General features: G+C 38.0%; 1 protein-coding gene and 1 non-coding gene across 2 annotated transcripts in view; both read right to left on the reverse strand.

Moving 5' to 3' along the window:
- The window catches only part of SPAST (spastin), a 95,968-nt gene that overhangs the window by 13,462 nt on the left and 62,634 nt on the right, over positions 1–19,872 (reverse strand). The window contains exons 12-19 of the mRNA XM_006168814.3: positions 17,699–17,770; positions 11,051–11,126; positions 10,593–10,684; positions 10,350–10,429; positions 7,965–8,007; positions 6,728–6,807; positions 4,012–4,082; positions 1,736–1,776 (exon numbers count right to left, since the gene is read on the reverse strand). Coding sequence (XP_006168876.1) covers positions 1,736–1,776; positions 4,012–4,082; positions 6,728–6,807; positions 7,965–8,007; positions 10,350–10,429; positions 10,593–10,684; positions 11,051–11,126; positions 17,699–17,770 — 555 coding nt within the window. The remainder of the gene's footprint in view (positions 1–1,735; positions 1,777–4,011; positions 4,083–6,727; positions 6,808–7,964; positions 8,008–10,349; positions 10,430–10,592; positions 10,685–11,050; positions 11,127–17,698; positions 17,771–19,872) is intronic.
- On the reverse strand, positions 13,929–14,035 carry LOC114006212 (U6 spliceosomal RNA). The gene has a single exon (XR_003547966.1). It is a non-coding gene; the product is annotated as a U6 spliceosomal RNA (small nuclear RNA).

The following is a 19,872-nucleotide window of genomic DNA, read 5'->3' on the forward strand; positions in this document are numbered from 1 at the left end:
CTCAGGATTGATCATAGCTTTGTAAGAGACTGTAGGACTAAAAACCTTGGCTGTTGCCTATGGGAAGAGCCTGAAGGAGAGGACTTGTCTAGGCAATGCCTGGATTGACTCTATAAAACCATGAGATGGGGCCAGCAGGTGGCGAAGTTGTGAAGGTGTTGTACTCCCACACGGACAACCACAGTTCGGACAACCACAGTTCGAGTTCCAGACCAGGAGGCCTGCTTTCACTCCCTCCAATACTCCCTCTTGCGCTCTCTCTCTTTCTCTCTCTCTCTGGTGAGTACACAAGCCTTTCAGCAAATTAAAGAATAATAAATAAAATTAAAGGAAAAAACCCACTGTGCTCTGAAGGAAGATCTAAAAAATAAATTGTGAGGTAATAAATGTATGTGTGTGTGTTTTAAGGTTTTGCCTTAGTGTGCATAGGCTCGCCAGAGAGACAGAAACAGAGATAGACAGAAAGAGGGAAATTGGGAAATCATCTGTAATGGGGGATGGCCACTCTGTAATCCTTCTTCTCCATTCTTGAGATTTTGGGAACACATGCAACACATGCTTGGCATGTGTTGGGGACATGTTCCATATTAAGAAAATACTACAGATTACATTATAATGATTATTGTATTTCTTTCTTTTGTTTTATAGAAGTTTTTGTCAAAGGGTACATGCGCTCACTGGAGAGAGTCAGACAGTTAAGAGGGAATGTGAGAAATCATTTCTTGGGGGGATGGCCATATTGCAATCCATTCTCCTCCTAGGATCCTGGGCATGCATGCACACACACCCAGCATGACCAGGTCTAGGAGTTAAACCAAAGTCAGACATGTGGTAGTCCAGTGATGTCACTGCTATGCTATCTGTTGGCCCCTATATTGCTTTTTTTTTTCTTCTTTAAGAATTATTTTATTTAAATTTATTCATTTTTAATTTGAACAGAGAGAGATAGAGGGAGAGAGAAAGAGAGGGAAAGTGAGAAAGCAAGCCACCAGGTCCTATTTTTCCTTCTTATGAAAGCAATATAGGGGCTAGCAGGTGGCGTGGTGGTTAAGGGCACTGGACTCCCACATGGCCAACCATGGTTCAAGTCCTGGACCTGGTGGCTTGCTTTCTCACTTTCCCTCTCTTTCTCTCTCCCTCTATCTCTCTCTGTTCAAATTAAAAATGAATAAATTTAAATAAAATAATTATTTAAAAAAAAAAGAAGGAAAAATAAAAAGCATTGAAAACCAGAACATTAGCGGTTAGCATAACCATGTATTATTTTCATAATATACAAAATACTCAAGTTTCCTATAATAGTCTTCTGTTGAATATTTATAAAGAATGATTAGGTAGGTAGTGACATGTTTATTAATTTTGGCTATTACCAAAGAACAACATTAAGAGATGAACTGCATAGACCTCCATATTTTGAAATGAAGCAACGTTAATTTTTTCTAGTTCCATTTTTTTTTTTTAAAGAAATGCATTCATTCATTCATTGGGACAGAATGAGAGCGTTCGTGCATGTAAAATAGAGAAAGGGAAAGTGAGAAAGTAAGTCGCCAAGTCTGGGACTTGAAGCTACGATTGCCCATGTGGCAGTCCAGTACCCCTAACCACCATGCCACCTGCTGGTCCAATTTTCTCTAGTTTCTCACCTAACATAAGCTAGGAAAACCCTAACAAAAAATATATGTCTTAACAATATAGAAGAACAAAACAAAACAAAAACATCTGTAAAATATTATACCTCACTGGCAGACATATTTTTCACCTGTTCTGGTTTCAGTTCTGAAAAATTAAAAAAAAGTCAGTCACTTAAAGGAAAGAGAAACACATTGAGAATATATAAGATATATAAATGCTTCTAATATAGTAACATTCATTGTAAGGAGGCATTCAATTTCTTGCATAATGCCCAAGAAAACATTGTTTCAAATTTGAAAATGAACTAAAAGAATCAACTTGCTCATTAGAGAAAGTTCATTTGCATTTTAACTAAAATCTTTTTTGTTTCAAAATAATAGCTAAAATGACCTAAAAATATAAACAATGTATACATTAGCTGCTGCTTCTGAGTCCACTATCTGAACTCTGGTAGAAAAAAAGACCCCTTAATAGTTTCAAAATATGGGCCGGCCAGGTGGCATGGAGACTAAAGCAGTTAGGAGCCCACATGGCTGACTCTGCAGTTCAACTGACAAACCCAGGAGGAGCTTGAAAATCACACTCAGTGTGAAGGGACTGAGGGATTGTGGGATTGTAATCAAGACACCCTGGGACAGGGGACCAGCAAATGACGTAACATTATTTCACTAGAATCCCATGTAGTTGACAGTGGCTCCAATCTTGGATCTGGAGCTTAAAACTGACCCCAGGCACATGTGCATGTGTACTCAAAAATCTTTAGAGCCCAAATATCCTGAGCAGTGAATGCAGGAAAAGGGTTTGGGGCATGGCCACCCTCCCTGGGGGATGATTCTTGCTTTCTGTCTCTCTGGAAGCAAATGAGTTCTATAGCTATAACACACTCTCTCTTAACAAAACAAAACAAAAAAGGCACCTTGTGGGAGGCAATTTCTCACTTTCCCTTTCTTTCTGTCTCTCCGGCAAGCACATGTACCCTCATAGCAAAAAATACAATATATAAGTGAATAATAAAATCCATGCATACTGGGGCCAGCAGTTGGCCTGGTGGTTAAGGTGCTGGACTCCCACCCACATGGCCCAACACAGTTGGAGCACTTGACCTGGCAGCTGTGCTTGTGCTTACTCACTTCCCTTCTCTCTCTCTCTTTCTGATGAGCACGCATGCTCTTGTATCAAATTAAAAAGCAATAGTGATGGGGGGCTGGCTGGTGGCCTGGTGGTAAAGGGCACTGGACTCACACATGGCCAACCATGGTTAGAGTCATGGACCTGGCAGCTTGCTTTCTCAGTTTCAGTCTTTCTCTCTCTCTGCTCCTCTCTGGTCAAATTAAAATAATTATTTAAAAATATATAAAATAGTAATGATAAATAAAATAAAATAATACTTTAAAAAAATCCATGCATACTAAAAATATATCAATATAATGTTTCAAGGTTACATTTATTATTTTCCAAAGAAGCAGTTCGTTCATTCATTCATTCATTCATTCATGTATTTATAAAATTTACTACAGGGCATGTGTGCTCACTAGGGAGAGAAAGAGAGAGAAAACATCTCCCAGGAGAAAAGATCATGCCACAATTCCTTCTCTTCCATTCTCCTCTCAGGATTTTGGGCATACACCTTGCACACACGTGTGCCTGGTACATTTATCAATCTGGGTCTGGGATTCAATCTGCAGAAATATTACGTCACCTGCTTGGCCCTTTGTTTTATTTGTGTGTGTGTGTATACATTTTAAAGAATTATTTTATTTAATTTTATTTACTTATTTATTTTTAATGTGACCAGTGGGGGACAGAATGAGAGAGAGAGGGCAAGTGTGAAAGGAAGCCGCCAGGTCTGAGACTCAACCACAATCGGCCATATGGGAGTGCTGCCAGCCCCTCTTTTATATTTTTAAAGTGTAAAACCAAGGGCCAGCAGGTGCCGTGGTCGTTGAAGTGGCTGGATTCCCACGTGGCTGACTGTGGTTAGAGTCCAGACCTGGCAGCTTGGTTTCTTTTCTCTCTCTCTCTCTCTCTCTGGTCAACTTCAAAAAATAAAATAAAAATAACGACAATGAATAAAATTAAATATTTTTTTAAAAAGTGTTATAACATCAAACAAAACAAAACTAACCAACTGAACAGATAAAAATAAAGTTACTGGGCAACAGAGTCCATATGTGGTCCATCAGGTCTGAAATATTTACTATCAGGTATTTTACGAAGCAAGAAGTTTCTGTAAACCCTACACTAGAAACTATCCTGCATAAAGTTTCCCACTGCCTGCTTTCAGAATGATGATAAAAAAGAGCCCTCAGTCAGGATTTCTTAAACTTCTAAGGTGGTATAATAAGTAGTTCTAAGCATTTTCAGCTCTTTTACACCTACCTCGGATAGGACCCAGTGCTGCATCTTTTGCCAAAGCTGTTAGATCACTTCCTGAGTATCCCTCAGTCATTCTGAGGAAGAGAAAGAAGAAACAGCAAAACATTTTCATTTTGCAGATTTAAAATCTCTATGCAGTAAGAAGGCAAAAACTAATTTACCATTATCAGCAAGCCAATAGTTACCTGGTTTGATTTTAAGAGCACAGTGAAGTCCATTTGCTAAAAAAGTCTAGTACTGTCTCCTTACATGCCTCTAATTTTCATCATTAGAATCGTTCCTTTAGATTGAGGCGCATTATGTCCAGGAGGATCTATTACATTGTAAACATGTCACCTGGAAAGGTAACATCTCTATGCCCTTGGTGGCTGACATACATATAACCACAGTTACTTTCCTATAAGTTAGTTTGGCAGACTATATTCTTGATGAAATGAGGGTCAATTGAGGAACAGTATTTTTAAAAAAGATTTATTTAATTTTATTTATTATTATTTTTTAATTTGACCAGAGACAGAGAGAGAGAGAAAGAGAAAGTGAGAGAGCAAGCCACCAGGTCTAGGAATTAAACCATGGTCATGTGGGAGTCCATCACCTTAACCACCCTGCCACCTGCCAGCCCTAAGGTACAGTTCTTCAAATGTAGACTAGACAGGATGAAGAAAGGATCTGGAGTAGAAGACAATGGCAACAAGAGGCATACTTGAATACAACGCCATAGTGGAGAGTCTGAAGCAGCCAAGAGATTATTAAAGGGAATTAAGAACCAGGGAAGGGGGGAACCAGCAGTTAGCGTAATGGCTATGTCCCTGGACTCCCACATAGTCAACCGTGGTTCGCGTTCCAGACCTGGTGGCTTAAAACTCACGCTGGGCGCATGTGAGTGCGTGCCCAAGATCCCGAGAGGAGAATGGAGAAGGGATCACGGCGTGACCATCCCCACTGGGGGGTGATTTCTCGCTTTCTGTCTGTCTGTCTGGCGAGCGCACGTGCCCTATAGCGAAAACCTCTCCAAAGAAAAAAAAAAAAAGTCAGGGAGGCAAAGGGGAAAGAAAAATAAAATGGAAAAAAGCATTTACTTATTATGTGCTATGTTGAATAACTACATAGCGCAAGCATTTTTTTTTTTTTTTTTTGGAGAGGGTCCAGGCACTCGCCAGACAGACAGAGACAGATACATTGTTATCACAAAATTCAGAATTTAAAAAATTTTTAAATTGCTCACTACTCACTACCTGAGTATTTTAATTTACCTCATGATGTTTTTCAGGGACTAATTCACAAATCTATCTCAAACATTCAGTTTCTACTTAAGTACACTGTTAATAAAAAAATTTAAGATGGGGCAAGCCTGTGGCCTGGTGATTAAGATGGCTGGATTCAACATGGCTGTGTGGTTAGAGCACTAAACCCCACAGCTTGGGAGACATGCCTGGCACATGTGTGTGTGTGTGTTTATTCCAAACTCCAGAAGATGGAGAATGGACTGTGGTGTGACCATACCCCACAGGAGCTGTTTTCTCACCACCAATCCCACCCCCATCTCCCTCTAGCAAGCACAAGGGCTCCCTGGCAAAAAACAAAATTTAACATGTAAAAGTTTAAAAGTTCTATGTAACACAGAAAAAAAACAAGTTTATATGAAAATATCTGTATTGGTGTGGACAGATATGAGATATTTAAATTTTAAAATTATTTTAATACTACCAAATGTTTTAATAACTTTACAATTTACAGATCAGCAGCTGGCATGGAGGGTAAGGTGCTGGATTCCACATGACTGACACTGTGGTTTGAATCCTGGAACCAGCAGCTTAAAAAAAAAATCACACCAGGCAATATATATACAGGTCCAAAATCCCTATAGCAAATTAAATAAATAAATACATAAATAAATAAATGTAGATACCAACGATTCTTGGGGACTTCAAAAAGTTTGTGAAACATGCAATTAAATGTATGGTTTACTGGGGCCAGCAGATGGTGCAGTGGGTTAAGGCAATGGATTCCTACATGGCCAGCCGTGGTCTGAATCCCAGACCTGACGACCTTAAAATCACATGGAACGCATATATGTGCATGCCCAAGATGACTAGAGGAAAATGGAGAAGGGACTGCAGCATAGCCATGCCCCCTTGAGTGACATTTCTCACTTTCCCTCTCTCTCTCCAGCAAGCACATGTGCCCTATGGCAAAAAAATAAAAGAGAAATAAATTTAAAAATTTACTTTGGTGTAAAGAATTTGAAATCTATTTTTTCATAATGTGTACTTTCTAGCAATATTCGGAAGATCCATTTTACAGGAGTAAACGGTAAGAATGAAGGTAAAAGAGGACCAGCAGATGGCATACCAGTTATGTTACTAGACTCTCACATGGTCGACCGCAGTTTGAGTCCTGGACCTGGTTGCTTGAAACTCACACTGGGTAAATGTGTGTACCCACTCAAGATCCCGGGAGCAGAATGGAGAAGGGATTGCAGCATGGTCATCACCCATGGGGGGTAATTTCTCCCTTTCCCTCTCATTGTCCCCCCCGCCCAGCACATGCACCCTAAGGCAAAAAACACTTAAAAAAAGAAGGAAAAAGAGAATATAAGTTTTCTAACAAATGAATTATTTATTTCACACCTAAGCTTACTATATATATAAATAATGCAGAAAAACTTGTTTTTACAATCAATCAATCAGTATCAGATAAACCAAATCAAATTACTTACCTAGCAAGTTGTGCTAGTTCTTTTTGGGTCAGTGGGCTTCCTTGTTTACATAATAGATTTTTAAGCAAAAGTAGTCTTGTCTAAAAAGAAATAGTAAGGAATTATCAATACACTCTAATATCAAAGTCAGTATTTACTGCTAAGCTAAGAATTAGTTTAGTAATATATCCAGAAACTATGTTCAAACCCTATACCTTGGAGCCTTATTCATGTTTGTTAAATGGAGTTACAACAACCTTCTTTTTTTTTTTTTTATACCGTTCCTAAGAGAATTATAGAAGACAACCCAAACAAAGACTGAGGAAGTAACTGCTATTACCATCAAAGTTCCTAAGGGTCAGAACTAGACAACTACAATCTTTTTTTTTTTTTGGACAGGTTTTTGCTATAGGGCATGTGCGCTCACCAGACAGACAGAGAGAAACAGAGAGATAGAAAGCGAGAAATCACCCCCCAGGGGGATGGCCACGCTGCAATCCCTTCTCCTCCATTCTCCTCTTGGGATCTTGGGCACGCACACACACGCGCCCAGCCTGAGTTTTAAGTCACTGGGTCCGGGACGTGAACCGCGGTCGACTACGTGGGAGTCCAGCGACATAGTCATTACGCTAACTGCTGGTCTCACAACTACAGTCTTTATTAAAAGAATTTATTTAATTTTGTTTATTTTCATTATTTAATTTGCTACAGGGCACATGTGCTCGCCAGAGAGAGACAGAGAGAAAAAGTGAGAGTAAGTCACAGGTCTAGAACTCCAACCACGGTTGGCCATGTGGGAGTCTAACACCTTAACTAATAAGCCACGAGTTGGCCCATATTATTATTATTATTATTATTATTATTATTATTATTATTTTGGAGAGGTTTTTGCTATACCAGGGGGGATGGCCATGCCACAATCCCTTCTTCTCCATTCTCCTCTCAGGATCTTGGGCATGCATGCACACACACCTGGCGTGAGTTTAAGCCACTGGGTCTTGGACTCGAACCACGGTCAACTACATGTGAGTCCAGTGACATAGCCATTATGCCAACTGCTGGTCCTGGCCCATATTACTGTCATCATCATCACTATTATTTTCATTCATCCAAGAGAGACAGAGAAAGAAAGCAGCTAAGTACGGGGTTCAAACCATGGTTGGCTGTGTGGGAGTCCAGTGCCTTAACCACTGAACCCCATCAAGGCCCTGGTAGTTATTTCTAGTCTTAAAAAAAAAATTCAAACATAGAAACATACCTCCTCATTTGGTAAAGATACATATACCCGTTTGATGAAACGCCTTAAAGAAAAAAAGATCAAAGAAATTTTAGAAATATGATTTGGAATTTAAAGGTAATTTAGCTCATTAAGTAAATGACAGAAAAAAGGCTTTAGGTATAATATTTAAAGCAATTAAATGCATTTTACTAGTTATCGATATAAAAAGTTTTCACTGGCTACTCTTTTAAAACTCTCTAGTTAATGGTTAAAAATCCTTAACTTGATATTAAATTTAATAATTAAATGAACCAATTTATACACATATATGTTTTTAATATAAGTACACTTTAAAACAAATGATCTGATCTAAGAAGTTGAATGAAGAGACCTCTGCTATCTTCCTGAATACAAAAACTAGAATCAACAAGGGTAACAGAAATAAAAACTTCATATTCAATGAACTAGTTAAAAATCCTTAACTTGATATTAAATTTAATAATTAAATGAACCAATTTATACACATATATGTTTTTAATATAAGTACACTTTAAAACAAATGATCTGATCTAAGAAGTTGAATGAAGAGACCTCTGCTATCTTCCTGAATACAAAAACTAGAATCAACAAGGGTAACAGAAATAAAAACTTCATATTCAATGAACTAGTTAACAATTATGGCACTAACACATATGAAGGGAACAGGCTAGGGTTGAGAAAATTATGCTGACAAAGGAATACACAAGTGACCTGCCATGGCAGACTGTGCATTGTGTATCATGAACGTTGGTATAACTGGAATGATAATAAAAACAGCTCTCCAACACACACACACACACACACACACACACACACACTTAAACAAGCATGTGAGGTCTCTTTGGAACATGTGAACTCTTTTTTTTTTTTTTTAAAGAATTATTAATTATATTTATTCTTAATTTGACAGAGACATACACAGGGTTGGGAGGGTAGTGAGAAAGCAACCCACCAGGACAGAGACTCAAACCGTAGTCGGCCATGTGGGAGTCCAGAGCCCTTAACCACCACGCCACTTGTCTGCCCCAATAAAATAATTCTTTAAAAAAAATTTTTTTTAATGAAATAGGGAACAGCACATAGTCAAATGGGCAAAATGGTTGTCACTGGACTACCATGTAGGCGACTGTAACTCAAGTGTCAGACTCAGTGGCTTTAACTCATGCCAGTGGGTGTACATGCATGCACAAAATCCCGAGAGGAGAAGGGATTGCAAGTTGGCCATTCCCCCTGGGGGGTGATTTCTCACTTTCAGTCTCTCTGGTGAGTACATGTGCCCTATAGCTAAAAAATCTCTCTCTAAAAAATAAATAATTAAAAAATAGAAATAAATGGGGCTGGCAGCCACCCCCTCTCCTCTTGGGATCTTGGGCACACATTTCAAGTCCTGGACATGGTGGCTTGCTTTCTCACTTTCCCTATATTTCTTTTTCTGATCAAACTGGAAAATAATAATAATAATAATAAATAAAGTTAAATAATCCTTAAAAAAGCAAAAATAAGGGAGGACTCCAAGTCACGTGGTGATTAAGGTACTGGACTCCCACATGGCTGACTATGGTTCGAGTCCTGGATCTGGCAGTTTGAAAATCAAGCCAAGAGCATTTGTGGGCATCCCCAAAATCCCGAGAGGAGAATGGGGGAGAAGGGATTATGGTACAGCCCTCTTCCCAGGGAGTGATTTCTTATTTCCCCCCTCTGGCAAGCACATGCACCTTATGACCAAAACCTTAAAAAAAAGAAAGAAAAGAAAAGAAAAGAAAAAGAAATACATCAATCAAAATATTTTTCAATGAACTATATTTCAATTATATTCAGTAAAGAGTAAACAAAATCAAGTTAAACAATGTATTAATGTGGAAAGTAACAGTCTAAATTCAGACTCTCATACTGCAACATACAATCCTAGAATCAAAGGAGCAATGTTTTAAATTCCTTGGAAAAGAAAAGGAGGACAAGAATTTTTACGCTTAGTCAAATCATCCGTCCAATATAAAGGGAGTAAATGTGCTCAAACAAGGGGAACAGAAAACACTGTTCCCATGAACTCTGTTTGGATCAGCTTCTCCTGAAGCTGAGTGAAAGGTAAAAATCAACTTTGAAATTTAAAGATAACTTAATATAACCCAGAAGAATGGAATGATTTGCCTAAAACTGTAAAATAAAGTCTAGTTTTCCTGGTCACGCAGGCCCTGACCACAAAATCATTTTTTAGTTGGTAACAAGAAGTTAGAGAACATGACAAGGAGGAAAATAATGAATTCAGCCTTAAAACTGAAAGTAAAAAAAAAAAAAAAAAAAAAAAAATCAGAACTATGTGAGATTAACATGTGTGTGTGTATACACCTATGTAATAAATGTGTATTTCCACACAAAACTCCCTACCTGAGGACAGCCTCATCAAGTTCTTGTGGCCTGTTAGTTGCACCCATTACAAGTACTCTGTCATCCCCAGCAGACTGTACCTACAAGCAAACAAAAAACAAATGACCCTTTTACAGTACTTTTAGATGACATAATAACAAAAACAAATACAATAAAGACATTTGTATTTCTAATTTGGGTCATGCAGTAGGAAAATAGATGTACTACAATGTTGCCACATTAAAAAATATAATCAACACTTACACCATCAAATTCTATTAGAAATTCAGTTTTTAGACGTCTACTAGCATCATGTTCCCCTTCTCTTCTTTCACACAGAAGACTATCAACTTCATCTGGAGAAAATAAAAGGTAGGACTTTAATTAAAGGTCAAGCTACGTAAATCACTTGAGATTAGTCTAGTTTACTACTTACGTTATTTATGTTATTTACGTAGTCCTATTTGAATCTATTACATAGTGTTTAACCTCAGCCATCTTTAAAGCATTTCCTTCTGCAGTGGCAGGTGGCATGATGGTTAAGGCACTGGACTCCCACATGGCTGACTGCAGTTGAAGTCTCAGACCTGGTGGCTTGCTTTCTCACGTCCCTCTCTCTTTGTCTATTTCAGTACCTCTCTGGTCAAATTAAAATAAATATATAATTCTAAAACATTTCCTCCTGAATAACCTTTCCTCTAATTTAGAAAGCAAATTCTTACCTATAAAAATGATAGAAGGTTGAAGTTCTCGAGCCACAGCAAAAAGAGCTCTCACCAATTTCTCTCCTTCTCCTACCTAACACAAGACATTATACAGTTACACACAGAAAATGCAGCATTATTCTCGTTTTTTAAATTTCACAATTTCAGTCTAGCATGTAGGAATTTAATTTCTCTTCTTTGCAACAACCTAAGATTTGTCTTATAATTTTAGAAAATATTATTTCATATAGCCTTGTAGATACTTTAAAAATTAAATACACCTCTGTTTTGCTTCACCCTGCATCACTAAGACTTGAAAGCAAAATAGCTATTAGTCACAGGCATAACTAGTGAGAAGTGGGAAAACTAGGAAAGAGCCAGGCTATACATATTTCTTAGCCCGAGACCACAGGGTTTAGAAAAGTAGATAAACTATAAAGTGCTTTCTTAAACAAAACTTTCTTTGCAAGTAGGAACAGCTTCAAAAGTCATTCTCATGATACCACTGTAAGTAATATAAAAATATTTCTATGTAGCCAGGAGGTCTTTGAGCACCCCTTGTGATATTTCCAGCTACTAAAACAACCATACTAAGACCATTCTATGCACTAAAGTATCTAAGGAAAGAATCATGAATTCTATGTTAACTTACTGTAAAAACTCCTCATCTCTAGGTAGTGTTTATTCTTTCAATTGAAAAATTCATGTAGAAACAAATGAAAGGAAAAGCCCCGGATTTAGAATCAGTAAAACAAATATTCACAGAACAGAAGAAATCTCAAGAGATCACCTCCCTTTCCACTGTCCTCACAGGATGTTGGCCATGCACACACACATACCTGGAATGATTCCCTAGCTGCCAGGTCCAGGATGTGAATTGTGTGTGGTAGGCCATGTGGAAGTCTAGCACCTTAATCACCCAAAGTAATTTCTTTTACCCAATTTACTTTTAATTTTTTAATGGTTAATTTTACTTATTATAGCCATTTTTAATTCACCAGAAAGAGAAAACAATTCACCAGGTCTGGAACTTGAACTATGGTTGGCCATATGGGAGTCCTGCACTTAAAACTCACCACCTGCTGGAGCCCAAAGTAATATCTTAAAGCCAGTTCAGTATGTAAGTTAGGCTAGAACTAACTTTTGACAGTGTTTCCCATTACACTATGGGCATACTGTGGGTAAGCCTGCTTGAATAACAATTTTACTTGTAAAATTTCACATGGAAAGCCAAATGTGTTCAGGAGAATTACCATTTTATAGTTACTTTTAACTACTTTACAAAATTGAGGACATTCTAAGTACTAAGGCTTATTAAAGTATTTAAAGAAACTTTTGCCTCTTTTCCAGCTGGAACCATAAAGGGTATTCAAGAGAAGAAAACAGAAAGTTCCGGTTGTGGCAGAAGCCAAGAAAAACGCTCCTGCTGTGGCAGAAACTACCAAGAAAAAGGTTCCTGCTGTGCCAGAAACCCTTAAGAAAAAGAGAAAGAATTTTGTGGAGCTAAAGATCAAGTGCTTGAGAAAAGAGTTTGCTCAAAAGATGCCTAAAAAGGAAGGAGAAAGCTTATCTATGAAAAAGCTAAGCACTATCATAAGGAATAGAGACAGATGTACAGAACTGAGATTCACATGGCCAGGATGGCAAGAAATGCTGGCAACTTCTATGTACCTACAGAACCCAAATTGGTGTTTGTCATCTGGATCAGAGGTATCAATGGAGTGAGCCCTAAGGCTGGAAAGGTGCTGCAGCTTCTTTGTTTTCGCCAGATCTTCAATGGTTTGTTAAGCTCAATGAGGCTTCAATTAACATGCTGAGAATTGTGGAACCATATATTGCATGGGGGGTACCTGAACCTGAAGTCAGTAAATGAACTGATCTACCATCGTGGTTATGGCAAAATCAGTAAGAAGCAAATTGCTTTGACAGGTAACTTTGATTGCTCAATCACTTGGTAAATTTGGCACCATCTGCATGCATGGAGGATCTGATTCATGAAATCTATACTGTTGGAAAACGCTTCAAAGAAGCAACTAACTTCCTGTGGCCCTTCAAATTATCTTCTGCACAAGGTGGAATGAAGATAAAGACTACTCATTTTGTAGAACGTGGGGACGCTGGCAACAGGGGAGACAAGATCAACAGACTTATTAGAAGGATGAACTAAGGTATCCACCATGATTATTTTTGTAATCTGGTCAATAAACAAACAGTGGCTATTTTCAGATTGAAAAAAAAAAAAAAAAACCAGAAAAAGAAAAGAAAGAAACTTTCGAATGATTTGACTTAGCAGAAATAACATAAGAGAAATATTGGGGTCAGAGGAAGCATAGTGGTTAAGATGCTGGGTTCCCACATGGCTGACCATGGTTCGAGACCCGGACCTGGTGACCTGAAAATTACACCAGGCACACATTTATACATGCCCAAAATTCCAAGAGGAAAATGGAGGAGAAGTGACAGCACTGTGGCCATCATGGCCAATGATTTCTCACTTACCCTCTCATTGTCTCTCTTACCATAAAATGCCCTATGGCAAAAACCAAATAAACAAATCACTGTATCGGTTTTACTACAAGTACTTTTTTTTTTCCAAAGAGATTTTTGCTTTAGGGTGTGTGTGCTCACCACAGAAAAAGAGAGACAAAAAGTGAAAATCTCTCCCTAGGGGGGATGGTCATGCCACAGTCCTTTCTCCTCCACTCACCTCTCAGGATTTTGAGCACATATGCCCACGCATCTGGCATGGGTTTGAAGTCACTAGGTCTGGGACTCAAACCACAGTCAGTCATGTGGGAGTCCAGTAATGTAACCATTATGCTATCTGCTGGTTTCAGCAATTACTAGTTTTCTAATCTATTAAAGTATTAATACAGTGAAGAACTTTTTTTTTTTTTTTAATGTGGAATGCTTCACAAATTTCTATGTCATCCTTGTGCAGGGGCCAAGCTAATCTTCTTTCTATCATTCCAATTTTAGTGTATGTGCTGCTGAAGCAAGCACTGAAGACCAAATTATATCAAATTTTTTAAGATGGTGGAAAAACATTTTGCAAACTATATGCCTTTATTAAAAGGATGACCTGTTGAAATTTATTGAAGATTTTAAAGATAAATAATAAAAAATTCTTAATACTTCATGGATTAGACTTGAGTATTGCTCCAATTAAACTGATACAATTGAATTGCATGCATTATTCTTGAGTAAAGCTCATTGATGGTTTCTTTTCCTGTTCTTTCCTCTCAAAGCTGTAGTTTTCTGTTGATAATGACGATGATAGTGTTGTAAGAAATTCTCAATTTTAGCTTCCGCATGCATTCTATTTAAGAATTTCTCAAATTCTCAATTTCATAAGGTTTCTTGGAAGCCTTTATAGGGTGTCTGTCAAGTTTCCTATCAATTCTTTCCTGCTGCTGTCTTAGGAGTCTTATTTCTTCACTGATTCTGTGCTTTTCCCTTTGATGATAATCTTGATTCTTCCTTGGAAATGGACATTGTATATGATCTTAGGTCCTTTAAAATCTTGATAATGTCGAATTCTGTACTTCAAAACTGATCATCAGCATCTCTTCTGTATTCCTCAAGGGATCTGAGGAGTTGTCAGCAGCACCTTTAGTGACTCCATTGTCACCAGAGCATTCTGACATGAAGAAGGGGAGTCTACATGTTTCCTGGCCAATGCACAAAAATATAACGCAGAAATATGGGGGTGCAGGGGTGATTGGGCCCACACTCACAGTGAAACATGGGAAATGTATTAGCAAAGTGGGGAATTTATTCACAATATGGGAGTTTATGGGGGCATGGTGGTTAAGAGCACTGGACTCCCATATGGCTGACTGCGGTTCAAGTCCTGGACCTGGAGGCTTGTTTTCTTACTTTCCTTCTCTCTCACTCAGTCCCTCTCTGGTCAAATTAAAATAAACAAACAAATAAACAAAAACCAAAATGTGGAGTTTATTAAAGGAGAGGGAAGGAAAAACAGAGCTCCCAAGAAGGGAGGGGTCCCAGAAAATGGTTTGCCCACAAGCTATATGACCATTAATTTTGTTGTTTTTAAAAACAGATCACATGCAGATTAACAGTCCTAAATTATAAGAATGAAATCTATTTGTACAAAATACAACCATGCACCATTTGGATTAATTCACAAAAGAAAACACACACACAAAATAATCCTGTATAATTACATTTATATGAAGTTCAAAGATGGGTTAGTTATGACTATGATGTTAATAGCTCTGTGGGAAAAGAAGTGGACAAAACTGAGGGGACCTGAAGAGATTTTGGGGGTATAGGCAACATTCTATTTGTTGATCTGGGTAGTTAACTATGAAAGCATATTCGTGACAACTCACTGAGCTGTATACTTATGAAATAAACACTTTCCTATACGTTATTTAATAACAAGGTAATACAACAAGTTAAGATACATATGCATCTTTTTGCCCTGTTGCAATAAATAATAGACAAATAACCAGCAGGTAGTTAAGGTTCTGGACTCCCACATGGTCAATAACAATTCGAGTCTCAGGCCTGTGGCTTGCTTTCCCAGTGCCCCACCCCCACCCAATCTCTGGAGATCACATGTGCACTGTAGCAAATTTAAAAAATAATAATAAAATTAAATAATTCTTTTAAAAAATTCAACTGTTATATAAAGAATGAGTACAAATTAATCAAGAGAAGACAGTGCTCTTCATAAAAGAAACTTTATGAACAAAAGTCTTACAGCAGGAAAAAGCTTAACATTTGAAGAACTGTCCAGGGTAGAGAGAGTCTTAGCAAATTGACTTCAAAAACTATGAATCCAATGGCAAAGAAATCTCTATTACGGGATGAAGGCTATTTTAACACAGTGGCACAAAATATTCAAACTCTAGTCAACATACCAACTTTGTCCTTCTTTAACTCATTGTTCATTAAATGATCTCTTACACTGGATTGTTGGAAAAGTCAAGATATATTTTTCTATGTTTTTGTATGCAAAAATCCATCATAGGGACCAGCAGTTAGCGTAATGGCTATGTCCATGAACTCCCATGTAGTCAACCACAGTTCAAGTCCCAGACCCAGTGGCTTAAAACTACGCTGAGTGCGTGGCGTGCGTACCCAAGATCCCGAGAGGAGAATCGAGGAGAAGGGATTGTGATGTGGCCATCCCCCCTGGGGGGTGATTTCTCGCTTTCTATCTCTGTCTCTCTCTGTCTGGCTGGCGAATGCACGCGCCCTATAGCATAAACCTCTCAAAAAAAAAAAAAAAATCCATCATGACTTTTTCTGACAACCCAATAAATAAGCTTCCAATACATATCTAATTGTAAGAAGATAATGTGCTGTTTATGCCAGCTAGACAGTTCTAATCTCATATCTGTTCCTAGGACATAGATCTGCTCTTGATGTATTGATAAACTCGAATGTTTTTCTCTACAAAGCTGAAAGTTGTGATAAATTCATGGTAGTAAAGCAATCCTCTAGGTCCTTCATGAAGAAAGACTACTCTGATAGCATGTGATGACCACCTCTGTATTTTAGCGCACTAGTTCAAACTTTTACAGGTAATGTATTTTTGTTTTAAAGAGGTTCATGTTTCATTTTAAATTTGTCAAAACACTTTCAACCATTAAGGTTTTGATAAGGGGTGAACTTATAGAATAAGGCAACTACAGAAGAAGGAGAGAGAACAAGGCAGTATAATGTTTGATAGAAAAAAACCTACTTTGGGGACCAGCAGTTGTAATGGCTATGTTGCTAGACTCCCATGTAGTTGACTGCAGTTAGAGACCTGGACCTGGTGGCTTAAACTCACGCTGGGCGCGTATGCATGCGTGCCCAAGATCCTGAGAGGAGAATGGAGAAGGGATTGCGGCGTGGCCATCCCCCCTGGGGAGTGATTTCTCGCTTTTTGTCTCTCTGTCTGGCAAGCGCACGCGCCCTATAGCTAAAAGCTCTCAAAAAAAAACGTACTTTACTTGAAGTTAAATGGAACATAACGGTATTTGGTTATAGGTTAAATTGTGTTCCCCCAAAACATGTTGAAATCCTATCCCTAGTACCTATGTCTAAGTTCTTATTTGGATGATCAAGGTAAGTTGAGATAATTAAGGAAGGTCCTAATTTTTGCAGATGATCAAGGTAAGTTGAGGTAATTGAGGTAGGTCCTAATAATTAAGTCCTTATAAGAAGGGAAATTTGGACACACTGACAGACATGCATACAGGGAGAATACTATGTGAAAATAATGATGCATCTACAAGCCAAAGAATGCCAAAGATTACCAGCAAATCACCAGTACTAGGATACAGGCATGTAACACTATCTGCCTCACAGCCTCATAAGGAACTAACCCTGCTGACAACACTCTGATTCTGGACTTTCAGCCTTCAAAAGTGTGAAACAATACATTTTTCATGTTGAGACCAGGCAGTTTATGGCACTTCATTACATAGCCATAGCAAATTAATGAAATGTTTGATAAGACAACTCTAACTGTGAAAAAATCTAACAAGTGCACATTACTTTCTTTGAAGATTAACATTCATCATTTGTAAATAATAGATATAAAACTCAGACAAATACTTTTGTGGAATATCATCACTAATCCTTAACACAGTAATATTTAGACAGTGACTTAAAACACAACAGTATGGGAAAAAGAGCACTCACGTATTTTGAAGTTAAACTTGCAGCACTTATATTAAAGAAGGTTGCATTAGATTCTGCAGCTACTGCTTTAGCCTTTAAAAAAAAAATCACAAGAACAAATAATACATTAGTTCAATTTCTTGCTTCAAAAACACAAATACAACTGGATCAACTTAGCATTAGAAAAAAGATTCTCTAAAGATGTAAGGTATGACACAATTCCTAATATATGACAATCAATATGTTTCCTTTTCAACAGTGAGGACAAAGCTCCAGGAACAGTTATGTTTCTTTCCATCCTTTACTTTTGTCCCCTGTAACAGATGGGTAGAAAGAGGTTTTTAAGGGGCCAGCAGGTGGGGTGGTGGTTTAAGGAGTTGTACTCCCACATGGCTGCCTGCAGAGTCCCAGATCGGGTGGCTTGCTATATTACTTTCCCTTTCTCTCTCTCTCTCTGGTCAAATTAAAAACAAATAACAGGGCTGGCAGGTGACATGCTGGTTAAGGGCGTTGGACTTCCACATGGCCAAGGGAGATTTGAGTCACAGACCTGGTGGCTTGCTTTCTCTCTCTTTCATTCTTCTCGCTCTGTCCCTCTCAAGTCAAATTAAAATAGATTAATAAATAAAGTTTAGTCATTCTTAAAAATAATAATAGTAACAAATAAAGTTAAATAATTCTTTAAAAAAAGAAAGAAAGAAAAAGGTTTTTAAAAAAAAGGGAGTGCTGGAGCCAGCAGGTGGCGTGATAGCTAAGGCACTGGACATCCCCACATGGCTGACCACGGTTTGAGTCCCAGACTGGTAGCTTGCTTTCTCACTTTCCTTCTCTCTGTATGTCTGTCTCTCTGGTCAAATTAAAATAACTGAATGAATTTTAAAAATTAAATAAATAATTCTTTTTTTTTTAAATAAAAATATTTTTTTTTTTTTTTTTTTTTTAAAAAGGGAGTGCGGGAGCCAGTAGGTGGAGTGGAAGTTAAGGCGTAGAACTCCCACATGGCCAATCGTAGTTCAAGTCCCAGACCTAGCAGCTTGCTTTCTTTCTCTCTCTCTCGATGGTGAGCATGCGTGCCCTGTAGCAAATTTTAAAAATACAGAGGCCAGCAGGTGGCATGGTGGTTGAGGGTGCTAGACTCCCACGTCTGATCACAGTTCTAGTCCCGAACCTAGCGGCTTGCTTTCTCACTTTCTCTCTCTCTGTCCCTCTCTGGTCAAATAAAATAAATAAATAAATGGATAAAGTTGAATAAAATAATTCTTATAAAAAATAATAATGATAGATAAAATTAAATTTTAAAAGAGGGCGTGCTAGTCTCTTCTTAGGTATTGAAAGATAATTGGTTTGAAAACAATAAACATGATTTTTCTTTGAGAGAGATTTTTGCTATAGGGCATGTGCACTTGCCAGAAACAGAGACAGCAACAGAGAGAGAGAAAGTGAGAAATTATCCCCCAGTGGGGACTGGCCATTTCTCAATCCCTTTTCCTCCATTCTTCTCTCAGGATTTTGGGTATACATGCCCGGCATAAGCTTCCAGTTCCAAAATCCAGACCTTGAACTGCTGTCAGCCACCTATTGGCCCCTATTTGCTTTTTCTTTTCTTTTTGAGAGATTTTTGCTATAGGGTGTGTCAGCTCACCAGAGATTTGGAAAGTAAGAAATTAACCCCTGGGGAGACGACCACATTGCAATCCCTTCTCCTCCATTCTCCTCTTGGGATCTTGGGCATACACATACACATACCCAGTGTGAGTTTAGGCCGCTGGGCCTGGGACTTGAACCATGGTTGACTCCGTGGGGGTCCCGTAATGAACCATTAACCTATCTGGTCCCTCTATCTGCTTTTTCTATCTAGAAGACCTATGTAGAAGAACGAAGTATTCAGATCCTAGGAAAAAACTGGCAACAGGAAACTAGAAAAAAATCTATAATGTTCCACAATTGAATAAAGCTGTGAAGTTTAAAAAAAAAAAAAAAACGTCAAGCATTAGAAAGACACTCAAGGGGCCTGAAGGTAGTGTGGTGGATAAAGCATTGGACTCTCACATGGTCAACTGTGGTTTGAGTCCTGAACCTGGTGACTTGCTTTTTTTATTCTCCCTCCTTCTCTCTCTCTGGTCAAATTAAATAATAATAATAAAAAATAAAAATAAACAATCCTAAAAAAAAAAAAAAAAAAAAAAAAAATCCCC

Source organism: Tupaia chinensis, unplaced genomic scaffold (genome assembly GCF_000334495.1).
Source record: "Tupaia chinensis unplaced genomic scaffold, TupChi_1.0 Scaffold146177_1, whole genome shotgun sequence".
Classification (NCBI taxonomy): domain Eukaryota; kingdom Metazoa; phylum Chordata; class Mammalia; order Scandentia; family Tupaiidae; genus Tupaia; species Tupaia belangeri.